Here is a 25,167-nt window from a genome sequence, read left to right as displayed (position 1 = left end):
TTTTTCAAAGAGGAACTGACCCTGGCATCTGTCAGCCAACCCTGGATGGGCTCAGGCCTGTGCACTGAGTACAGCAAGTGCCTAATCCTCCCAGGGCACCTCCATCTCCCCCGCCCACCAATCCTGTTTAAGCATCAAACAAGAAAGGCAAAGGTGGGTGAGGATTAAGCCTTGGAAGAAATTATTTTGCTAATGAATTCTGAGTTTTTTCCAGACTTGCAGGATTTCTGAACTCAACATTTTTTGAAAGAGCTATGTTGCCAGGAGGTGGGATCACAGTTAAGCTGAGAAAAATTCGTGCAGGATTGCCAGATTGAATTGAGACCCTCATGAATCTCATGCTTTTAGGTTCAAACAGTAGTAACAGTGTATGTGCTGGAGGACTTCCCTGGTGGTGCAAGGGTTAAGAATCCGTCTGCCAGTGCACGGGACACAGGTTCGGTCCCTGGTCCGGGAAGATCCCACATGCCATGGAGCAACTAAGCCCGTGAGCCACAACTACTGAGCCTGTGCTCTAGAGCCTGTGAGCCACAACTACTGAGCTTGTGAGCCACAACTACTGAAGCCCGCGCGCCTAGAGCCCCTGCTCCGCAACGAGAAGCCACCGCAATGAGAAGCCCGTGTACCACAATGAAGAGTAGCCCCCACTCGGCGCAACTAGAGAGAGCCCACGCACAGCAACGAAGACCCAACGCAGCCAAAAATAAATTAAATAAATAAATAAATATTTTTTAAAAAGGGTGTATGTGCTGGAGTAGATAGCTACCCTTCATGTCGTGCAGGGGAAAGGGAGACCAAGCTTTCCAAGACAAGCGGAAGTCATGAGTCAGCCATGACTGTAAGGCTGTCAGGCTCACTTGGACACATGGAAAGCTTACGAGGAAGGCTCTGTGCCCCTCAGGAATGCAGCAACTCCCTTTGCCTTCTCGAGATGCTCAGGGCCCCAGACTATCAGCAAGAGGCTCCTGATGCCTGGGCCTTCCATCAGGGTGATGGAGGACAGGCTGCCGTGGTGGATGGTTGTTTCTGGGCTGTGCCCACTAAGGCTAAGCAAGCGTGAGGGTATCCAGATGATTTCTCCAGAGGATGTGTCAGGCAGCATAGATTCCAGGCAGTTCAGGGTACCATTCTGGGAGATGTCTACCATAGACCACATCTGGAGTTGAACAGCTCAGGAAGTTGGCTTGCTCTAAGTGCAGCAGTTTACTTGGCAAGTGATAATGGGTCCCTGGGTCAGAACTGAGGGGCCTCAAAAAGGATGGAAGTTGAATAGTAATCCTGGGTTACTGATGCAGTAAATGGCCTCCTGCTTGCCCAAATAGGATGATGACCCTTTTGTTGGCTAGGTCAGCCTCTCTCTGAGGACTTTAAGGAAAGTTAGCTTGCCCTTCATTCTAATAGAACAATGCTTTTCCATTCTGGCTGCAGATCGGAAATCACCTTTGGAGCTTTAAGAAATTCAGATGCCCAGGCTCCAGCTCCAAAGATTTGATTCTGTAAGTTTTGGGTAAATCACCCCTTTTTCTTTTCTTTTCTTTTTTTAGTTATTTTTGAATATTTCAAAGACTTCTTTTTCTCAAGTCATTTTTTTAAAAAAATTATTTATTTATTCTTGGCTGTGCTGGGTCCTCGTTTCTCTGTGTGAGGGCTTTCTCTAGTTGCGGCAAGCGGGGGCCACTCTTCATCGCGGTGCGCGGGCCTTTCACTATCGCGGCCTCTCTTGTGGAGCACAGGCTCCAGACGCGCAGGCTCAGTAGTTGTGGCTCACGGGCCCAGTCGCTCCACGGCATGTGGGATCTTCCCAGACCAGGGCTCGAACCCATGTCCCCTGCATTGGCAGGCAGACTCTCAACCACTGCGCCACCAGGAAAGCCCCCTTTTTCTTTTCTTAAAGGGGTCTGTTGTTGGTGTCTCTTGGGGACTCCGACGTGACACAATGCCATGTGAGTTAGGAAGCGCTGAAGGGAGCGCTGTGGGCTGAGGGGCTCCGTTGGTGTGTGGAGCAGCCCCTGTAGTGAAGGCTCAGCTGCAATGAGGAAGTGCCCCCTGGACGTCTCCTCCTCAAGATCCCAAGCACCTCAGCCCAGCTCGTGTCCTTTACAGGAGGCCGCTGCTCCTCCTTCATTCCTCCTCTCAGTTCACGTCACCACTGTTTTCCGCCGTGTCTCCCAGCGCAGACATTTGGGAATCATCTTTGATTCCAGTCTCCACCACACACACGTATCTTAGACCTTCTCCGTCTCTCTAGTCCTAGTTCAAGTACCAAGAACCGTGAAGGCTCAGAGGCTCTACCCTTCTCGCAGGCTAACTGCTTAGCTTGCCTCAGTTTCACCAATGCCCACAGGAGGCGTGAGACTTCTGGGTCAGAGACAAAGGACGGCCTTGCAGATGGTGTGAGTTTCATGTTTGTGATAGTTCCTGAGCCCCTAGTCCCTCAGAGGACAGTGACCCAGGTGGCTACTGCACAGTGTCTGTGCTGCAAGGTGCACTGACCTCAGCAATCCCCCAACTTTTTTTTTTTTTTTTTTTGCTGCGCCTCCTGGCTTGCGGGATCTTAGTTCCCTGACCAACGATCGAACCCAGGCCCCAGCAGTGAAAGCCTGGAGTCCTAACCACTGGACCACCAGGGAATTCCCAGGTATCTCCCAACTTTCTAAGGAGTCTGCAAGCAATCCTGACCAAACTTTGCCCCGAGGGAGGTGTTATCTTTATTATCTCCCACAGTACAAAAATCTGCCCCTGCCCTCAGAAGGAGACACTATCTCTATCTTACAAGGCTGTTACATAAACATCCTCGAAGAGATAGTTTGAGATGAAAGCTCTTCACAGAAGTATAGAAACATGAGACACCCATGGAGAATTGTCTCCCAACACTAGGAACTCATCACAATTACCTATGAATCTCTGCTATTAGTCTCTCTTCCACTAGCAATAGTTCTGGTTCTAGATCAAAACATAAAGCAAATATGCCAATCGTCTGTTTAAACTTTGGTTTTCCACTACATAATAACAAGTTAAAATGTCTAAGGCCCCATCCCATCTGGTCTGCTCTGCTCTGTTTTTCCTTCCTTATCTCTTACTTCTACTCTGCTTTCACAAGTAGCTGCTGCTCCAGGATGCTCGGAGCTGAGTCGTCTCTCTACAGAACCCCTATGACTCTGTTTATACGTCAGTTAATGTCCTTACTTGTTTGCTTTACTATGGTAGTCAGATAAATATGTTTCTCATCTTCTCCCCCAATGGAACGTATCTATCTCCTTGTTCTATCCATCGTCCAACATGGTGCCTGATGTACACGGTACGTGCTCAGCAGATCTTTGTGTAGTGAGGAAGACTGCTAGGTCAGCAAGTCAGGCTGTTTGGCGTTTTTCTGAACTTTGAGGGTTAAAGCTTGTAGCCCCAGTTGTTTCAGTCCTCTGGGCTTTGTTTTCCTGAGTTCTGTGGCCATAACCTGTAAGCACAAAAAGTTGTTCTAGGGAGGTCTTGATGCTTTAGTGACTAGCCATGTGAATCAAGGTTTCATTCCGATCCAAATAACAGAATACCTTGCTCTAGGGGTTTAAACAGGTAGGTGTGAGTCTCCTGCATTATCTAAGGTTCCTCAGTGCAGGGCTGATCTTTTGGTTCATTGTGGGATCCAGGTTCTTTCCACCTTTCTGCTCCACTGTGCTTAATGTGGAGGCTTTCATTCTCATGTTCGTACTTCCTGGCTGCAAGAGGGCTCCTGTGCCTGTGGGGCCCATATCAACATTTGAGGTAGGGAAAAGGAAGAAAGCGAAAGGGTGAAGGGCCAAAGGCCTTCTAGAAGGTCTTTGCCTTTTTGTTTACTAAGGGACGCCCTTCCCATGAACTTCTATAGAGTGGTAACACCAACTTGGAAAGCCGGGGAATTGGAGTATTTTAAGCTTGGTACATTGTCCTCCTGAACAAAATTGGGGTTCTGTAAATAGGGTAGAAGGGGTAGCTGGATATTGGGTAAATAACTTGCAATACTTGCCCCAAAGACAGATGTCCCTTTTCTTTTTTGTCTTTGTATTGTTCTTTTTAAAAAATTTTATTTCATTGAAGTACAGATTGATTTACAATGTTGTGTTAGTTTCAGGTATACAGCAAAGTGATTCAGTTATACATATACATAATAGTTTGCACCTGCTAATCTGTAGTTTCTTTATTTATTGGTCCTACCAACGTGAGCTTTTGTCCAGGCCCATTGTTCCTGTGTCCGATGACTTTGTGGACATTCATGTCCTGAGTCCTGAATGATTTTTCCTTCCTCTTTCTCTTTCATGCTCTGCCTTGTCTTCTCAGAAACTGAAGGCATTTTTGTTTGTTTGTTTGGGTCTCTTATTGATATTATATTCCTCTTCAACCATGGCAGGGAGGTGGGGAGTTCTGGCATTTTTTGGTCCTGGGTTAGTCGCCTCTAGAGAAAACAAGGTTTGACAACCATTCCCGTGCGATAGCCGCACTTCAGCTCCTGGTCTGTGCATCGCTGGCGGTCTGGGGCGTGGGGACTTGCCCGGTCCTCCTCACTCTGGGGGACACAAGGGACATACTCTCCTTCGGTGCGTTACATCAGTGAAACATTTAGGAGCAGGCTGTTTCTCTTCACGGGTGTTTCGGCCGAGAGCGGATTGAAACTTTTAATTGTATGAGCCTTTTTAAATGAGGAGACTCATATCTGAAGGGTTGGCTACAAAGAGGAAATTGTGGTTGATCAGGTTATCCCGGGAGTTTGGCAGGTGTTAGAATTCTCTGCTTCTCCAAGAGCAGAGCGCAATCGCTTGGGTTAGCAGGGGCCCGTATTCCATAAGAGCTCCTGAATCATGGGATAAAGGGGATGGGGAGGATACTTTTGGCCTCAGGAGAAGGGCTGCATTCCTGATCCAGCCAAGGGAGGATGTCCTACATTCCTACAGTCCCCTCAGGGTGCTGCCAGCCGTGTGAGGGGACGGGAAGGTCAGCACCAGCCCCCTCCTATCAGCAGGATGGCGTGGGTACGGGCGTGGGCACGGCTTACAGCTGTTTGGGTTTCCGATATTCCTGACACTTGACAGTCAGACTGCAGCTGTCACTGGCCTTCAGAGTGTCGAGTCTTTTCTCTGAGGGGATAAAAACAATCCAAGTTTGCACAGGTCATAAAAATGCCCTGCGGTCAAGTGTTTGGACCTCTGTTTGACAAGGCCCTTCCCGTGGCGCTGCTTCTCTTCCCCTAAAAATCCCCACCCCTTCTGCTCTGGAAGCAGACAGACTACACACGAGGTCTCCACAGGGTGAAGCCACGCAGGCCTCCGGGGGCTGCGGAGTTGAGGGGCACAGGGGAGGTGGGCCAGGTGGGGACTGACAGGCTGGAGACGCATGCCCTGTCCAAGGGCACAGGGTCACAGCCACACGCCGCCCTCCTGGGATGCAGAATGCCTGGTCGCCTGCTCTCCCCCTTGTAAAAGGCAAATGACTAGATTTTTATGCAAAATCATCCAAAATTTCAGTGTTTACAGCTGTTCGTTTTCTTTTTTTTCCAAAGTACCATGTGGAGCAAACAAAGATGTATGAGGGCCCCCAGCTTGCCCTGGTCTCTAGAGGAAGAAACGGGTTAGCCAGGTCACAGATGCCTCGGGAGTGTTAAACGAGGAGTCCTGTGGAAGAAGAGGTCCTCCTCCCCTCTCTCCTCCCTCCATGTGAGCGGTGCCTGGAGCGTGCTCATCACCTGGAACCCATCAGAACGGCAGTTCACAGGCTTGGCAACGGGTGCAGAGGCGTTGGGAGTGGTGGATGGCAGGGCTAAGAGGCAATGAGACTCCAGTTAGCTCAGCACCAGCTCCAGTGGGCACTTGGAGGTGCGCTCTGCGCCACCTCTTTTTAGAGGCCCTCTCTGAGACACCTGGTAAGCGGCGCTGGTGAAGGGTGAGTGGGTATAGCTGATTTAAGGCCCGGATGCCAGGAGGGACGTGCAGCCGCCCCACCCTTGCGACGCCACTACCCCTTGTGGTGGGTCCCCTTAGGAGACCAGCAAGAACTTTGCAGGAGTAGAGTGTCCGGGAGGTGACAAACGTACGAGTGGATCAGAAAGGGTACAAAGAGGCTGAATTGAGAAATTGATAAGGACTCTTGAAGGAGAAAGGAATGGAGTTTTAAATTTAGGATTAGGGGCAGAAAGCAGAGGTGACTTACAGGTCAGATGTTTTTAGTTGAGCATCTGCAAATGCTCATGACTTAGCATTTGAGGTTTGTTTTTCAAAACTTGAAATATGTCTTTAATGTCCAGATGTGGGGAAATGGCTAAGTAAATTATGGTACATCCATGTAATTGGAGAATATGCAGCCATTAAAAATGAGGTTATGAAACAGAGTTCTTAGTAATGTGGAAAAATTCTTATTGTGTAAGTGGAAAAAAAAGGATGTAGCTACATGTGGCATAACACTTCAACTATGTAAAATATGCACACACGCAGGGCAATTGCTGTGGAGAGTACGCCAGAACATCCTTCCGAAACTGCATCAGACGAAGCCTGCATTTTACAGAGTAAGGGACTACCAAATCAGGTTATAAACATCCAGATGTACAGGTAATCTCTGCTTTCCATCTCTTGCTTTTCTTTGGTCAGTGCAGGGGAAGGCCCTGCATCTCACAGTGATCCTGATAAGGGGAACAAGAGGGCAAGGGGTAGGAGAGGGGGAAGCAGAGGATTTAACAGATTGTGTAGATTGTCCTATTATGAAGCTCAATGGTCACTTTGCTAGACCATTGGTGACCAATGGTGACCAATGGTCACTTAGCTCAAAGTGTCACTTCCCCTAACTTCTACTGGGCACCAGGGGGTGAGGGGTGTGGGTGAAAAGAGTGGAATATGAGTCATTAATAACTCCTTCCATACTTACCTGCACGAAAAAGGAAGTCATTATAGGAGAGGCATGGTGGAGAGTGGGATACATTCTAGAACCATAAAAAAACGGAGGGTGAGGGTGAAGGAACTGTGTACGGATTGTTGGCACCAATTGAAGTTAGGGACTGTTTTGGGTTCCTGCAGAGATGGGTCTAAAATCAAAGCCGCTCTGGTTAATATTTCCTCCCCGTGGTTCACTCTGATTAGGGCAGCACTTTATCTTCTACTGTTGGGTTGCAATCTTAAGAGTATGATTCAACTTTTACCTCCTTCATAAGTTCTAGGTAATCACAGGTATTCATCTGATGTGCTTATGTTAGACATGGGGAAGAAGGGAGCACCAAGAAGCAGAGCAGATATCCCTGAAGAGCGGTCAAGATCAAAGGCAGCTGACCTTCTCTGGTCCTGGTGGTGGGGCGATGGTGGCCGCAGGAGAGCACTGTGAAATGTCTGCAAAGGAGCAGGGGATTTTCATCTGAGGGCACGGACACCCTAAGGGCAGGGGTGTAGCCAGCTTCCCAGCAGGCTTCGCTCTGTTCTTTTTTTTTTTTAATTTTATGTATTTATTTATTTATTTTTGGCTGTGTTGGGTCTTCCTTTCTGTGCGAGGGCTTTCTCTAGTTGTGGCGAGCGGGGTCCACTCTTCATCGCGGCGCTCTGTTCTTTGTATGACAGTTCATTAAAAATGAACCAAAAAAACCCACAAAAACACCATTTGGCTAGAAGGGAGGCCTATTTTAAAGTAGGTATGGTTATAAAATTCAAAGTGAGAATTCATATAGGAATTTATTTTTGACAGTAATCTGAGGGTATAGTTTGAGTTTCTTTCCTTCAGGATTCCTGGGAATCAATAAATGACAAAATAACTACTGCAATAGTAAGTAATATCTGTCAAGTATACTTGAAAATCAGATTTTTAAAAAACTTAAGTACAGTTGATGTACAACATAATGTTTCAAGTGTACAACATAGTGATTTGACATTTAAATACATTATGAAATAATCACCATGTCTAGTAACCATACATGTTATTACAGTATTATTGACTATATTCCCTATGCTGTGTATCACATCCCCGTGACTTTATAACTAGAAATTTGTACCTCTTAATCCCCTTCATCTATTTCACCCAGCTATACACCCCTCTCCCCTCTGGCAACCACCAGTTTGTTCTCTGTATCTGTGAGTCTGCTTCTGTTTTGTTTTTGTTGTTTTTAGATTCCAAGTATAAGTGAATCATATGGTGTTTGTCTTTCTGTCTTACTTCACTTGGCATAATATCCTCTAGATCCAGCCACGGTGTTGCACATGCTGATAGTTCACTCTTTTTTTATGACTGAGTAATATTTCATTGTAAATACAGTTAACCCTTAAACAACACAGGTTTCAACTGCACGGGTCCACTTATATGTGGATTTTTTTCAATAAAAACTACAGTACTACACAATCTGTGGTTGGTTGATTCCACAGATGCAGGACCATGGATACAGAGGGCCAACTATGGTACTTGAGCATCCATGGATTTTTGGTATCTGAGGCAGCTCCTGGAACCAATCCCCAGTGGATATCAAGGTACGACTGTATACACCACTGTATCTTCTTCATACATTCATCTATTGATGGACACTTAGGTTGCTTCCATATCTAGAACACAGGGGTGCATATATCTTTTCAAACTAGTGTTTTTGTTTTCTTTCGGTAAATACACAGAAGGGGAATTGCTGGATCGTATTGTAGTTCTATTTTTAATTTTTCAAGGAACACTAAATCCAACCACAGATCTTCTAAAAATATATATAAAGTTTATATACTGGAAATCTGGGTTAAAGCTTTAAAATTTTTTATCTTGAGATAACAGAAATCTAATAAAAATCTTTTGAATTATTTAATTAAAATAAATCCCAAACTTGAGACTAAGAGGCTTCAAAGTATGACAGGATTAGGCTTTAAACTTCCTTGATGAAGATTAAAAAACCTAGCTAGTTAATTTTCTTAAAACCTAATCCTGAAACAGAAAATTCTCTATATATGTGACCAACACCAACTAAACACTATAAAGTTCCACACACCACGGAATGTGGTTTTACCTTTGTATGGTTAAGCAGATTAATATAAGATTGCACACATGCCTGCCAGCAAAACCACAGATCTCTGAGTCATGGATAAGTTCTAAGAATGTGCTCTGAGGTTGGGGGTGAATGTGAAAACGAAGGCTTTTTTTTTAGATTGTAGATGGTATTTGAATCAAGTCATTTCTCCCCTGAGCCCCTGTGTCCATGGCTTAACCATCCTACTTGCTCCACTTTTACTCCTTAAAAGCTGCATTCATAATGCTGGGGATCAGAGAACCCACTAAAACCACTTGGGAGAAGACATCACCCTGATCCTCCAGTTTGCTTAGGAAGTGGGAGGCTCTACGTTTCTCTTTGGACAAATGTGACATCAGGCAGTAGAAAAGCCAGGGACTGAGGAAACGAATGTCAGGAGAACCCAGGCATCAGTTCCTACCTGGCTTAAGTTTGGTCTAATTATAATTGGTTCCAGTATATAAATGAATTGTTGCCATATTAAATGTCTATCTAGTGTTATAAATAGCAGATAGATGCATATTGTCCATTTCTGAAATGATGACAGATTACAATCTCTGTGGCCATGGCTAAAAAGCTCAATTTGGTAAAAGGGTTTGTTTGTTTTTCTGGGAAGAAACAAAGTAAGGATAAGGAAATAATGAACTTCAAAAAGTCAACTGAGAAGGAAAGAATAAATAAATTGAACTTAGGAGCATAAATTCCATGCAAAGCTCACTTTTTCCTTCAAATACTGTAGCTTACCATTCACGGCATACAAGGAGCTAATAACAGCTTACCCCTGGAAACCTCCAACAAGGGGCTCTGCCTGTCTAGTCAAGAAGCATAATGATAAATGGGTGGATTCTATTACAGGATTCAGAGCACAGTTACCATAAACCTTTATGCAAAACACACAGCATTTATATATAAGAAAAAGATGAAAGACATATAATGAGAAGTATGTATATTAAAAAGGTATATTTTATATATACTGATAAACAGGTGGCAGCACTGAAAATGGGAAGGGGGGATTGTTTTGTTTCTATACTGAGGAAAAACTCACGACTACAGCTTTATCTATATTGACTTAGTAATAATACTAATAAAAGCTAATATCACTGAGCTAGTACTATTATTCCCAATTTACAGATGAAGAGGTCTGAGACAGGAAGAGGAAGTACTACAGTGGGAGCTACACTGAAAGGCCTTCTCTGCCCACCTGGCCATCTCAGTTTCAGGGGAAGGAGGTAAGAGGTTATGCACTCTGTATGGAGGACAACTGCGTGCTCCTCAAACTATTAATAGACACTATTAATACATTATTAATACACTATTAATAGAGACAGAGTCTACTATCAAAAGAAATTCTCTGAAGTCAGACAAATATCTAAATCTCAATTTCTCTATCAATCTCTCTAGAACTAATTCTCCTATTTGGCTTTTGTTCTCTGAATTCCTTTAGCCAGGAATCCTGTAGGGGGAAGGTGGGGAATATAGTTTAGGCCATAAGATGTCGCAGTTCCCTCCAGCTTTACCGTCAACCTCTGAAAGTTTGAATTGTCACAAAAACCCCGGGAAGGAGGAATTATTAAATTCAATGAGAAAACAGGCCCAGAGAGTTTAAGTAATTGGCAATGGTCACATAGGTAGCAAGTAATAGAACCAGGATGTGACTACGGAAGAGGCAGTACCCAGAGACCTTACTCTTTCCATTTATCACACTTTTCAAATAGTTGCCACAACATTTTAGTAAGACAGACCTTTAAAACATATCTGTGACACCACATGGCATATAATGATGTATCTTTGTATGTAAACTAAGAGATCACATCTGTGAAAAAAAACCCCTCAATTTTCCTGGTTACAGCCATGAAGATTCACCCCGGATATCATTAAGTGCTTTTTAATAGACACTTGTATGATTCAAATGTATGGCTTCCTAGAGTTAAGAAGTGTCTTTTAAGCTTACTGATTCTATTAACAGCTGGATACAAAGGATAATGCTCACCTGAGTAATAGACATCTTCACTCCTTATGTTCAACAGAATTAGATAATAAGCCTTCTAATGATACCAAAGAGTATTTCTTTTTGAAATCTTCACATGCAGGGGTTTCTCAGAACACTTCACACTAATGCTTATATCTGAGAGCATTCTGTTCCACCCAAGAGGAAATTGTATTAGAACTGAAAAATTTTGTTCCACATCTCCACTGTTATCAGATAGAATGCTCAAAGCATGTTTTATCAAGGAAGACACAGGATTATGGGCCAGTATTTAATCAATTTTGCTTTGAGCACAGTGAAGTTACACTCTGGGTGGGTGGTTAGCAAGATTCCAAGGAGCTAATGGGACTGGGAGGGAGGAGAGGAGGACATTCCAGTGCATTTCACTCAGACATCTTCTTCCCTCTAAGTTTTGGCCTTTCTGCTTTTCATCTATGCTCTAGTCCTGGCACAAAGTGGTAATGAAAGCTTTGTTGTGCGGCTCCTCCCATCTTTCCCTTAGAATGCACTCTTAGTGAGTAGCAAACTAACGTAAAGGTGGTCTCTAAAACTAGGACCAAGTAGTAGGAGAGGGACGGTACTGTCTGAGGAATCCCACCCACTGCCACGGCACAGCAGCGCATCACCGAGTTTGCTGGAGCCCTGTCATCATAAAGGCACGGCCTCTGGTCTGGTCACGCCGCAGAACAACTGGTGATTTGAATTGCATTTTGTTTTGCTGAAGATGCGAGTTCCTAGCATATCAGCAAATTGATTGCTGGCAGCTGGCCCAGACAGTATTTTTTCTCGAGTCCGTGCTTTTCTCAAGTCCGTGCTTCTGTTGTGAGGTTTTCTATATAATGCTTTTCAATACAGACAGATCCTACTATCAAAAAAGAAAAATTCTTTGAAGTCAGACAAATACCTACATCTCAATTTCTCTATCAATCTGTCTAGAAATAGTTCAGGCACTCTGGACGTTTCATGGAAGTAGGGATTCATTCAACAAATACTTACTGAGCACCAACAATGAGCAGGCACTGTTCTAGGAGCTGGAAATAGAAGTAAAATATACAAATAAACCACATGATGTCATTACAGTTTATATACTGTTTATTTAGTTATTAATATGGACAGACTATGACGCAACATTACAGATGTCTTTCAAAATCTAAAATAAAATATAGTCCACTATCCAGCCCAGGAGAAGACAATGAACAAGATCATTCTTACAGTAAATGTAGCATAAGCACTCACAATAATCGTCCTTTTCTTGGACATCAAAGGGAACAGTCAAAAAGTTCTTTACCTCCACTGGGGTTTTAACTTTCTCGAATTACAGCTATTACTTCAGAGTCAAAAGTCCAACTTCGGTCACCCCACAGAGATGTGCAGCATCAATTTTGGAGAGCGAGGAGCCCACCTTACCTTTCAGCCAGTATCTGTCACACTTGGGCATTCGGAGAAGGCAGGTATGTCACAGGGATGTTCATGTGTTTCAAAGCTCTAAGACCTGTTTGGTGTGGTGGTAGCAGTGAAGAGTGTACTACATTCTGCCAAGGGGGCTTCTTACCTCTTGAGTCTTGGCACTTGGCACTGTCACTTTCCGATAGGCTTTAAGATCCAGGTGGAAACTCTAACAGCTACCGGGATGAGGCCATGTGCAGAATGAACTGGACTGGCTACTATGGCTTTTATGACCTGCTTCCTTTCTTTAGTCTAGACAATCTTTTTTCATATGCCCTGCTAGTTCTCATATAAAATTTAAAAGGGCTAAAAGACCAAGGAAACTTCTTGCTTTCAAGCTGAATGGTGAGAAACAGAAAAAAAAAAAAAAAAAAATCCATTTTCCAAAGAGCTGTACTCAACTTTCTCAGTTGAAAACAAATGCCAAGTGACTTTTAAAGACATGTGTTGAACAATGTTGATTAACTGACGGAAGAAATTCTGAGGTGAAACTGTACATATCAGAATCTAAAATACAGGCAAAAAACAAGATGTACTAGTGTAATATTCTTCAACCCCTTAGTTTCATGCTGAAAACTACAAACGTTTTCAACATCAGGCTACTGATGACGGCCAATTAAATATGACATAAAAAACCTTAGGAAGTCTTGCCAAGTTTGTGGCAGTTTCAAGAGTCTACAAAGGAAGAAGAAGAAACCAGAGGGTAAAGAGTGAGAGCATTGGACTTTATTTAACTCTAGGTACCATGGGTTTGACATTAGTAGGTAAGACTAATGAATAAGCAGCCATACAGGTTTTTTGGTCACTGTGCTTTCCAAGCACCAATAAATGGAGCTATTTTTACTATTCAATTCCATCTTTCATAAGCTAGTCAGATCCTGCTGCATTCTCATTCGTTTCTAATTTACCAGTACATTATTATGTAGTCTACCAAGGATGAGGAGCAAGTCATTGTGTAGTACCAAGTTTACGTCATCATCATAGGACTACAACATGCACATTCTACTTAATGTAGCTCAAGCAACAGGAATACAAGGAAACAGTTATGGGGTGGAGACTTGTTTTTGACAAATTCATGTTCACACTAACTATGGGTTTAGAAATCTTATTGGGCAGGTACCTACAGCAGTTCTTCAATTGGCATTGGAACATTACATGCATGCACAAGTGATATGGAAGAGAATGAAGCAGAAGAGGCAGCTGGATGGAGGACAAAGGGGAAATGAGAGGTGTATCGGGGAGGGGTAGTTCTCAGCTTTCCACAGCAAGTCTCTGCTCTGTGAGAGAGGCCTGTTGAGCAACACTTTTGTTCTCATGACTGCGAAGTTTGGATACAACATCTAGAAAGGCCAAATCCTGTACTTCCTTGTGCAGAGATTCTGGAAGACAAAAACAAGGCAACAGATATGCTTCTATTAGGTTGTTCTAATCTTTCTTACTATACACTCAACCTAAAACATATACCCAAAATGCTTATTTAAATGATACTGAGTTATAAAACTAGGAACAATTCTGGAAAAAGACACAGCAGTAGCCTAGAAATGTCTTTTTAAGGGATGTTAGGATAAAAAAATCAGAGACCCTTTATAAAAATAAATCGGATGTCAAGTTCTACAGTCAAAGATTGATTAAAGTAATGAGTTATAATTAAAACACAGCTCATTGTATGATCTCAAGGTTCAGTTATACACTCCTTACTTAACCCTATCACTGGTTCAAATATGAAGTCCAATACTTACAGAAAAATCTTAGATCTGTTTCAAATTAATTTTGTGGCAAATAAAAAGGTTGTTACCTCACATCCTTTCAACAAATTTCTGTGATAGGAAATCTAAAAAGGAGCCTACTATCTTCCTCTTTCTGGTTTTCTTGCTCTATTTAACTTCAGTTACAGTAAAATACAGGATTCCTCTTAAGTAAGTCCAGTAAGTTTAATGTAATTAGCATCCCTCAAACTGATGTGTTTATTTTGATAAAACTGAGGTATAAAACCAGAACCAGCTGGAGTAGCAATACTTATATCAGACAATTAGAGTTTAAAATAAAGACTGTTACAAGAGACAAAGAAGGACACTATGTAATTAATGATCAAGGGATCAATCCAAGGAGATATAACAATTGTAACTATATATGCACCCAACACAGGAGCACCTTAAAGGCAAATACTAACAGCCATAAGAGGAGAAATTGACAGTAACACAGTAATAGTGGGGGACCTTAACACCCCACTTTCATCAATGGACAGAACATCCAGACAGAAAAATCAATAAGGGAACACAGGCCTTAAATGACACATCAGACCAGATGGACTTAATTGATATTTATAGAGCATTCCATCCAAAAGCAGTAGAATACACAGTCTTCTCAAGTGCACATGGAACATTCTCCAGGACTGATCACATGTTGGGCCACAAAGTGAGCCTCGGTAAATTTAAGAAAATTGAAATCTTATCAAGCAAATTTTCTAACCAAAACGCTATGAGATTTGAAATTAACTACAAGAAAAAAACTGTAAAAAAACACAACACGTGGAGGCTAAACAATATGCCACTAAACAACCAATGAATCACTGAAGAAATCAAAGAGGAAATCATAAAATACCTAGAGGCAAATGACAACGAAAACACAACAGTCCAAAACCTATGGGACACAGCAAAAGCAGTCCTAAGAAGGAAGTTTACAGCAATATAATCTTACCTCAGGAAATAAGAAAAATCTCAAATAAACAACCTAACCTTACACTTAAAGCAACTAGAGAAAGAAGAAGTAACAAAACCCAAAGTTAGTAGAAGGAAAGAAATCATAAAGATCAGAGCAGAAATAAATGTAATAGAGACAAAGAAAATGATAAAAAAGATCAAGGAAACTAAAAGCTGGTTCTTTGAAAAGATAAACAAAATTAATAAACCTTTAGCCAGACTCATCAAGAAAAAACAGAGGAGTGGGCTGAAATCAATAAAATTAGAAATGAAAAAGGAGAAGTTACAATGGACACCACAGAAAATCAAAGGATCATAAGAGACTACTACAAGCAACTATATGCCAATAAAATGGACAACCCAAAAGAAATGGACAAATTCTTAGAAAGGTGCAATCTCCCAAGACTGAACCAGGAAGAAACAGAAAATATGAACAGACCAATTACAAGTACTGAAATGGAAGCTATGATTGATTAAAAAACTCCCAACAAACAAAAGTCCTGGACCAGATGGCTTCACAGGCAAATTCTATCAAATGTTTAGAGAAGATTTAACACTTATCCTTCTGAAACTATTCCAATAAAATCACAGAGGAAGGAACAATCCCAAACTCATTCTAGGAGGACACTATCACCCTGATACCAAAACCAAACAAAGATACCACAAAAAAAGAAAGTTATAGGCCAATATCACTGATGAACGGAGACGCAAAAATCGTCAACAAAACACTAGCAAACCAAATCCAACAATACATTAAAAGGATCACACACCATGATCAAGTGGGATTTATCCCAGGGATGCAAGGATTCTTCAATATATGCAAATCAATCACTGTGATACACCACACCAAAAAATAGAAGAATAAAAACCATATGATCATCTCAATAGATGCAGAAAAAAGCTTTTGACAAAATTCAACACCCTTTTTTATGATAAAAACTCTCTACAAAGTGGGCATAATAAAGGCCATATATGACAAACCTACAGCTAACATCATACTTAATGGTGAAAAGCTGAAAGCATTTCCTCTAAGATCAGGAACAAGACAAGGAGCTCATCAGTGAATTCGGTAAAGCTGCGGGATACAAAATTAATACACAGAAATCTGTTGAATTTCTATACATTAACAACAAAAGATCAGAAAGAGAAATGAAAGAAACAGTCCCATTTACCATCTCATCAAAAAGAATAAAATACATAGGAATAAACTTACCTAAGAAGGCAAAAGACCTGTACTCTGAAAACTATAAGACGCTGATGAGATAAATCGAAGATGACACAAACAGATGGACAGATATACTGTATAATGTTCTTGGATTGGAAGAACCAATATTGTCAAAATGATGATACTACCCAAGGCGGTCTACAAATTCAATGCAATCCCTATCAAATTACCAATGGCATTTTTCACAGAACTAGAATAAAAAATCTAAAAATCTGTATGGAGACACAAAAAAACCCCAAATAGCCAAAGCAATCTTGAGAAGTAAGAACGGAGCTGGAGGAATCAGGCTCCCTGACTTCAGACTATACCACAAAGCTAGTCATCAAAACAGTATGGTACTGGCACAAAACCAGAAATATAGATCAATGGAACAGGATAGAAAGCCCAGAAATAAACCCACACATGGTATGGTCAATTAATCTATGACAAAGGAGGCAACACTATACATTGGAGAAAAGACAGTCTCTTCAATAAATGGTGCTGAGAAAACTGGACAGCTACATGTAAAAAAATGAAATTAGAACATCCTTTAACACCATACACAAAAATAAACTCAAAATGGATTCAAGACCTAAATGTAAGACTGGATACTATAAAACTCTTAGAGGAAAACATAGGCAGAACACTCTTTGACATAAATCACAGCAATATCTTTTTCAACCCATATCCTAGAGTAATGGAAATAAAAACAAAAATAAACAAATTGGACCTAATTAAACTCAAAAGCTTTTGCACAGCAAAGGAAACCATAAACAAAGCGAAAAGACAACCCACAGAATGGGAGAAAATATTTGCGAACAATGCGACTGACAAAGGATCAGTCTCCAAAATTTACGAATAGCTCATGTGGCTCAATATCAAAAAAAAAAATAACAACCCAATCAAAAAATGGGCTGAAGTCCTAAATAGACACTTCTCCAAAGAAGATATACAGATGACCAAGTGGCACATGAAAAGATGCTCAACATCGCTAATTATCAGAGAAATGGAAATCAAAACTGCAATGAGATTCCACCTCACACCAGTCAGAATGGCCATCATCAAAAAGTCTACAAACAATAAATGGTGGAGAGGGTGTGGAGAGAAGGGAACCCTCCTACACTGTTGGCAGGAATGTAAATTTGTATAGCCAGTATGGAGAACAGTATGGAGGTTCCTTAAGAAACTAAACATAGAGCTACCATATGATCCAGTAATCCCAGTCCTGGGCATATATCTGGAGAAAAACATGGTCTGAAAGGATACACGCACCCCGATGTTCACTGCCGCGCTGTTTACAATAGCCAAGATGTAGCACAACCTAAATGTCCACTGACAGATGAATGGATAAAGAAGATGTGGTACATATATATAGTGGAATATTACTCAGCCATTAAAAAGAATGAAATAATGCCATTTGCAGCAATATGGATGGACTGGAGATTATCATACTAAGTGAAATAAGTCAGACAGAAAGACAAATATCATATGCTATCGCTTATATGCAGAATCTAAAAAAAAAAAGATACAAATGAACTTATTTACAAAACAGAAACAGACTCACAGACTTAGAGAATGAACTTATGGTTACCAGGGGGGGAGGGGGGGTGGGATAGATTGGGAGTTTGGGATTGACATATACACACAACTATATATAAAATAGATAACCAACAAGGACCTAGTGTACAGCACAGGGAACTCTGCTCTCAATACTCTGTAAAAACCTAAATGGGAAAAAAATTTGAAAAAGAATAGATACATGTATATGTATAACTAACTGAATCACTCTGCTGTACCCCTGAAACTAACACAACATTGTTAATCAACTATACTCCAATATAAAATAAAAATTAAAAAAGTAAAATAAAACATTCACTAATAGAGTATAATGGTAAAACTAATAATAAAAATAATCAGTTTCATTACAATGTAATAAAATAAAAATAAACATAGCGGAAAGGCTAAAAAAATACAAAAAATGAAACCAGAACCAACGTTTTTAGCAGAAATAGAAAAATCCACTTTAAAATTCAGATGGAATCTCAAGGGACTCCAGATATCTAAAACAATCTTGAAAAAGAAGAAAGTTGGAGGTCTTACACTTCCTAATTTCAAAACTTACTACAAAGCTACAATAATTAAAACAGTGTGGTGCTGATATAAAGACAGAGAGATTAACAGAATAGAATAGAAAGCCCAGAAATAAGCCCTTACATATATGGTCAAATAATTTTCGACAAGGGTGTCAAGACCATTCAATGACAAAAGGACAGTCTTTTCAACAAATGGTGCTGGTAATATGCACAGGAGAAAAATGAGGTTGGGCCCTTACCTTACATCACATACAAAAGATAACTCAAAATAGATCAAAGACCTGAACATAAGAGCTAAAACTGTAAGATTCTAAAAGAAAACATAGGGGGAAGACTTCATGACCTTGAGTTTAGTAATGATCTTTTGGATATGCATGAAAAGCACAGGCAACAAAAGGAGAAATAGATAAACTGGACTTCATTAAAATTAAAAACTTCTGTGTATCGAAGGACACAACAGTGAAAAGGCAACTCTTGGAATAGGGGAAAATACGTGCAAATCATATATCCAATAAGCATTTAATACACAGAACATATAGAGAACTTTTCCAAGTCAACAACAAAAAACAACCCAAATAAAAAGTGGGCAAAGGACTTGACTAAACATATCACCAAAGAAGATAAGATATACAAACAGCCAATAAGCAAATGAAAAGATCCCCAACATCACTAATCATCAGGGGAATTCAAATCAAAACTACAATAAGATACCACCTGACAACCATTAGGATGGCTATTATCAAAACAAAATCACAAATATTAGCGAAGATGTATAAACTGGAACCCATGTGCACCTCTGGTGGAAATGTAAAATGGTGCAGCCACTGTGGAAAACAGTACAGTGGTTCCTCAAAAAATTACACATAGAATTACTGTATTATCCAGCAATTCCACTTCTGTGTATATAAGCAAAATAACTGAAAGCAGGAACTCAAACAGATATTTGTGCATTCATGGTCACAGTGGCATTATTCACAATAGCCAAAAGGTGAAAATAACCCAAATGTCCACTGATGGATGAAAGGATAAACAAAATGTAATACATACAAACAATGGAACATTATTCAGCCTTAAGAAGGAATGGAATACTAACACATGCTACAACATAGATGAGCCTTGAAGACATTATGCTAAGGGAAATAAGCAAGACACAAAAGGAAAAATATTGTATGATTCCACTTACATGGGGTACCAAGAGTAGTCAAATTCATAAAGAGAGAAAATAAAATGGTGGTTGCCAAAAGCTGGGAAGATGGGTGATTAGGGAGTTATTGTTTAAAGAGTATGGAGTTTCAGTTTGGAAAGAAGAAAAAGGTCTGGAGATGAATGGTGGGGATGGTTGCACAGTGATATAAATGTACTTAATCCACTGAACTGTACACTTAAAAATGGTTCAAATGGCAAATTGTATGTATATTTTACATTAAGAAAATGCCTGAACAATTATGAACATGCTCGAAACAAATGAGATCACAGCAAGGAAACAGAAGATATAAAGAAGAGAATAGAAATTTTAGAACTCAAAACTATAGTACCTGCAACAAAAAGCTTGATAGGCTCAACAACAGAATGGAGAAGACAGAAGAAATAATCAGTGAACTTAAAGCAATACAAATTACCCATCTGAACAACGGAGAGATAATAAACTGGAAAAAAATGAACAAAACCTCAGGGACCTGTGGGATATAACTAAAGAGCTCACATTTATGTCATTAGAGGCCTTGAAGGAGAAGAGAAATAAGGTGGGACTGAAAAAGTACCTGAAGGAACACGGTTAAAAACTTCCCAAATTTAGCAAAAGACATAAGCCTACAGATTCAAGAAGCTGAGCAAGCCCTAAACAGGATAATCCTAAAGAAATCTATGCCAAGACAAATCATATTCAAACTTTTGAAAACTAAGAGAAAAAAGTCTTGAGACAGAAATGACACCTTACCTACAAGGGAAAAAACAAACAGTGAGATAGTAGATTTCTCATAAGAAACTATGGAGGCCAGAAGAAAGTGGCACAACATTTTTCATATGAAAGAAAAGAACTGTCAATCCAGAATTCTATACACAGAGAAAATATTTTTCAGAAATGAAGAAGAAATCAAGATATTCTCAACGAAAATGAATAAATAAGGAATAATAAAGGAAATGAGAATTTGTCACAAACAGACCTAACCTAAAAGAATGGCTAAAGGAAGTTCTCTAAACAGAAAGGGAAAAAAAAGGAATTTTGGAACATCAGAAAGAACAGATATAGCAAATACATATAGATAAATACAATAGGCTTTCCTTTTCTCAAGAGTTTTCTGGATTATGTTTGATGGTTGAAAACAAAAATTATAACACTAATGTGGTTCTAAATGTATACAGAGGAAATACCACTAATTTGAAAAGACATATGCACCCCATGTTCATTGCAGCATTACTTAGAAAAGCCAAGATACGGCAACAACTTACATGTCTATGGATACGTGAATGAGTAAAGAAATTATAGTGTGTGTATATAATGGAATATTATTCAGCCATAAAAAGAATGAAATCTTGCCATTTGTGACAATACGGCTGGACCTTGAGGGCATTATTCTAAGTGAAATAAGACAGAGAAAGACAAATACCATATGATCTCTCTTATATGTGGAATCTAAAAACCAAGTTCATAGATACAGAGAATAGATTGGTGGTTGCAGGGGGCAGGGATTGGGGTTGGGAGAAATGGGTGAACTTTTTAAAATTAATTTAAATAAATGGAATAAATATTAAAAATTGCAATAATAATAAAAAAACCCAAAGAAATAGTAAATGATTTTTGCTTACTGATTAAACAACACACAAACTTTTTGTTTCCCACTGCTCTCCAACTTGGGTATCATATTACAGTTAAAAAAAAAACAAAAATCTTACCAGTTACCCAAATAATATTTCTATTTTTCTCTAACAGTGCATCACTAAAAATACTGGCCCTGGAAAAATTCAGAAAATAACCAAAGGAAATACTTTCTTAACTAAAGACTTAACACAAGAGTGTCTTGACCATTTATTTATTGGTCAAAATGAGAATGGATGAACTCTTTGTAAAGGAGAACATTTGAGGGTTTGCCCAAGCAGGATTTGTGGAAAGTGTCAACAATTACCTCAAAGAATGCAAGCAAAGCAGAGGTTACTGGGGCATTCGTCAGTACAGCAGCATAGAACAGAAAACATTACTGTGGGCAATGCAGACAGAGCCATACCAGCAACATCCAAAAAGATGGAGCCTCAAGCCAAGGGATTCCATGCTTCCAGTTCCTTTAGCAAAGCTGATGCAGCTGCAGAGACAGATGCATCAAACCACTTTGACCTGATGCCATTACACAGCCCATTAATTTAATTCTCCTTGTTCAGATCAAAGCTCATCAAGCAACCCTTGATGCCTGTCTGCCCTGAAGGAGTCAATGAGCCAGACATGTGTACTTGGGGTGTTCTGAGATCAGTGGCAGGCATACTTCTCATTATATATAAGTAAACTACCATTCTGGTTTTGTACTTGGATAAGGTGAGCCTGCCCCAGGAGACATATCCACCCTTGGTGTGTGCACAAAAAAGTCCACCTAGAAACCCAACTCTGCCCATCAAGGCTCACGACCAGAGGTGCTTTCCCGACACCCACCCCCTCTACTGCCCATCATTTTGGTTGTTACCATCACCTTGAAAGTGCCTGTCACTAACCAGACAGGACAATTTATGTTCACCACTCCTCACCCAGCACCACTGCAATGTCCCTGCTTACTTCCTTCACAGTCTTGGTTTCCTTGTCTAACAAATGGTAGTAATAATAATGATAACCAACTTTGTGGATGGAATTATGTAATCTTTAAGCATTAATAAAAAAGGTGGGGGGGATGACAGAGTGGATTAAAAAACATGACCCAACAATATGCTGCCTACACTTCAAATACAAGATACCACAGATTGAATCTGAAAGGGTAGAAAAAGATCATGTGAATGTTATTCAAAAGAAAGTAGGAGTAGCTATATTAATATCAGATAAAGTAGACTTCAGAGCAAAGAAAACTACCAGAGACAGAGACAAACATTACATAACGATAGAAAGGTAAATCCACTAGGAAGGGTGTATGCACCTACCAACTGAGCTGCAAAATATATGAAGCAAAACCTGATAGAACTGAAGGGAGATACAGACAAATCAACAGTAAGAGCTGGAGACTTCAACACCCCTCTCAAAAATTGACAGACCGAGTAGAAAATCAGCAAGAATACAGAAACACCATTACCAAACAAAAACATCTAATTGACATTTATAGAACTCACCACTCGATAACAGCAGGATACATGTTCTTTTCAAGTGGTCCATGAAATGTATAACAAGATATGCCAATGATTTCTTGAACAAACTCCTTAGCTAATATCATGGTATACAAAATCAGAATTTGTTCTTTATATAAAATATTTTAGGGTTAATGAAACTTAAAGGTATTTATTAATTTTTTAACATTGACTTTTGCCTATATTTGCTATATAATACTTTTCATTACTAAGAATCTTTTGGGAGTATTTGCAGTGTAAAAGTAATCCTGTATCTTCCATAAAATAATTTCTAATGTTTTAAAACCCAAAGCCACCATTTACTATTATTTTATATTTAATGTCAACCATATGTTGATGAATATCAAATGACAGAAGAAATACGTACCAGATCCCATGAGAGCACAGATCAGGACCATGGAATTATATTTGATTTCAGGAGCACTCCTCTCATCTGCTAGCAGTGTGTGTAAAATCTGTACAAGTTTAGCACTTTCTAGATCTTTCTCAGCAGTGCCTGGAACATGAAACGAAGTATCAGTTATATTCACTGGGTATGAACCTGGTACAATCTGGCTAAATACTACTTCCCTTTCTAGAAACTGATAATGTGAAACCTTTCAAAAGGGACTGATAAATAATAATGACATAGATATACAATATTAAATTTAGACCTTGTTAAAAGGGTATTTAGATCTAAACTTCAGTAGATATTTCAGGAGTTTAGGCTTAAAATTCAATATTAAAACATTCCTTTAAATATGAGGCAATTAAAAACCTTTATTATGAAAACTGTTAAACATACAAAAGCAGAAAAGATAGTATGATACACTATGTACTATCACCATCTTCAAAAATGATCATGGCCAACTGTGTATCTTCTGTCTCTAGTCTTATCCACTTATTCTAACCCATCCCAAATAATTTTGGAGCAAATCCTATAATCACATAATTTCCTCCACAGGTTATTTCAGCATGTATCTTTAAGAGAATCGGACTCTGCAATTCCTATCAAAATCCCAAGATGATTCCCCATAGGAAATAGATAAGCTTATACTAAAATTTATATGGAAAGCGACAGGCCGTAGAAGAGGTAAACAATCTTGATAAAGAAGAATAAAGTGGGAGGAATTCCTCTACCTGATATGAAGGTCACTGTATAGCTACAGTTATCAAGACAGTGTGGTGTTGGTGGAGAGACAGACACATAGGTCAGAGGAACTGAAAGAAGACCCTAGAAGTAGACCCACACACATAAGCACAACTGATTTTTGACAAAGGTACAAAATCAATTCAGTTGAGGAAAGACAGCCTTTTCAATAAATGGTGCTGGAGCAATTACATCCATAGGCAAAAAAAAAAAAAAAAAAAAAAAGAAACCCTGACCTAAACCTCACATCTTATACAGATATTAATACAAAAAGGATCACAGAGTTAAATGTAAAACTACAGGACTTTCAGAATATAAATAATCCTCAAAACTCAGTAGTTAGAAAATGGGCAAAGATCTAAATAGGCATTTCACCAAAGAATAAATACAGATGGCAAATAAGCACATAAAGATGTTCATCATCAGTAGTTATTAGAAAAACGGAAATTAAAACTACATGAGATATCACTATATATCTATCAGATTGACTAAAATAAAAGAAAAAAACAGGGACAATACTAAATGCTGGTGAGAGTACAGAGCAAATTAGATAGATCACTTATGCAGTGCTGGCGGGAATGTAAAATGGTATAGCCACTCTGAAAAACAGTCTGTCAGTGTCTCTAAATATCAATCATGAAGTTACCATACAACCCAGGAGTTATCTAGTAACTCCTAGGCATTTATCTAGAAAAATGAAAATTTATGTTTACATAAAATCCTATACATGGAATGTTCACTGTAGCCTTATTTTTAAAAATCCCAAAGTGGAATCAGCCCAGATGTCCTTCAATACGTGAATGGTTAAACAAACTGTGGTACATACATATCACAAAATACTATTCAGGAATGAGAAGGAATGAACTATTGACACACAAATCAATGACTCTTTAGGGATTTATGCTGAGCAAAAGAAGCCGATTCCATAAGGTCACATACTATATGATTCCATTTATATATTTTTGAAATGAAAAAAATTTTAGAAATGAAGGGAAGATTAGTGGTTTCCAGGGATTAGGAGCAGCGTAGGAGGTAGGTGAATGTGGTTATAAATGGAGAATCCTTGTGGTATTAGAACTGCTCAGAGACACCTACACAGGTGATAAACTGAATATAACATACACACAAGTGAGTACAAGTAAAACTGGGGAAGTCTGAATAAGATAGGTACATTGTATCAGTGGTTGGGATGTTACACTAGTTTTGCAAAATGTTACCACTGGGCAAAACTGGGCAAAGTGTACAAGGGATCTTTCTGTATTATTTCCTACGACTGCTTGTGAATCTACAATTATCAAAAAAAAAAAAAAAAAGGATAAGGACT

At 39.8% G+C, this 25,167-nt stretch overlaps 1 protein-coding gene and 1 long non-coding RNA gene across 10 annotated transcripts in view; one reads left to right on the top strand and one right to left on the bottom strand.

Annotated features, from left to right (window-relative positions):
* The first annotated feature begins 8,418 nt into the window (after nt 1-8,418).
* LOC118895555 lies at nt 8,419-12,794 on the top strand. The gene is made up of 3 exons (XR_005019965.1): nt 8,419-8,456; nt 10,103-10,200; nt 12,280-12,794. It is a non-coding gene; the product is annotated as an uncharacterized LOC118895555 (long non-coding RNA).
* The window catches only part of RAP1GDS1 (Rap1 GTPase-GDP dissociation stimulator 1), a 306,019-nt gene continuing 293,514 nt past the window's right edge, over nt 12,663-25,167 (bottom strand). For 7 of the 9 annotated variants that reach the window (XM_036852830.1, XM_036852827.1, XM_036852823.1 and 4 more), the window contains 2 exons: nt 23,082-23,210; nt 13,109-13,783 (listed from right to left, as the gene is read on the bottom strand). In XM_036852830.1, the coding sequence (XP_036708725.1) occupies nt 13,656-13,783; nt 23,082-23,210 (257 nt within the window). In that variant the 3' untranslated portion in view covers nt 13,109-13,655. Of the gene's footprint in view, nt 13,784-23,081; nt 23,211-25,167 lie in introns of all 9 variants that reach the window. The other 2 variants (XM_036852828.1, XM_036852831.1) reach the window with 1 other exon arrangement.

Source organism: Balaenoptera musculus, chromosome 5 (genome assembly GCF_009873245.2).
Source record: "Balaenoptera musculus isolate JJ_BM4_2016_0621 chromosome 5, mBalMus1.pri.v3, whole genome shotgun sequence".
Taxonomy (NCBI): Eukaryota; Metazoa; Chordata; class Mammalia; order Artiodactyla; family Balaenopteridae; genus Balaenoptera; species Balaenoptera musculus.
The sequence above is the reverse complement of the archived record's forward strand: the minus strand, read 5'-3'. Positions and strand labels throughout refer to the sequence as shown.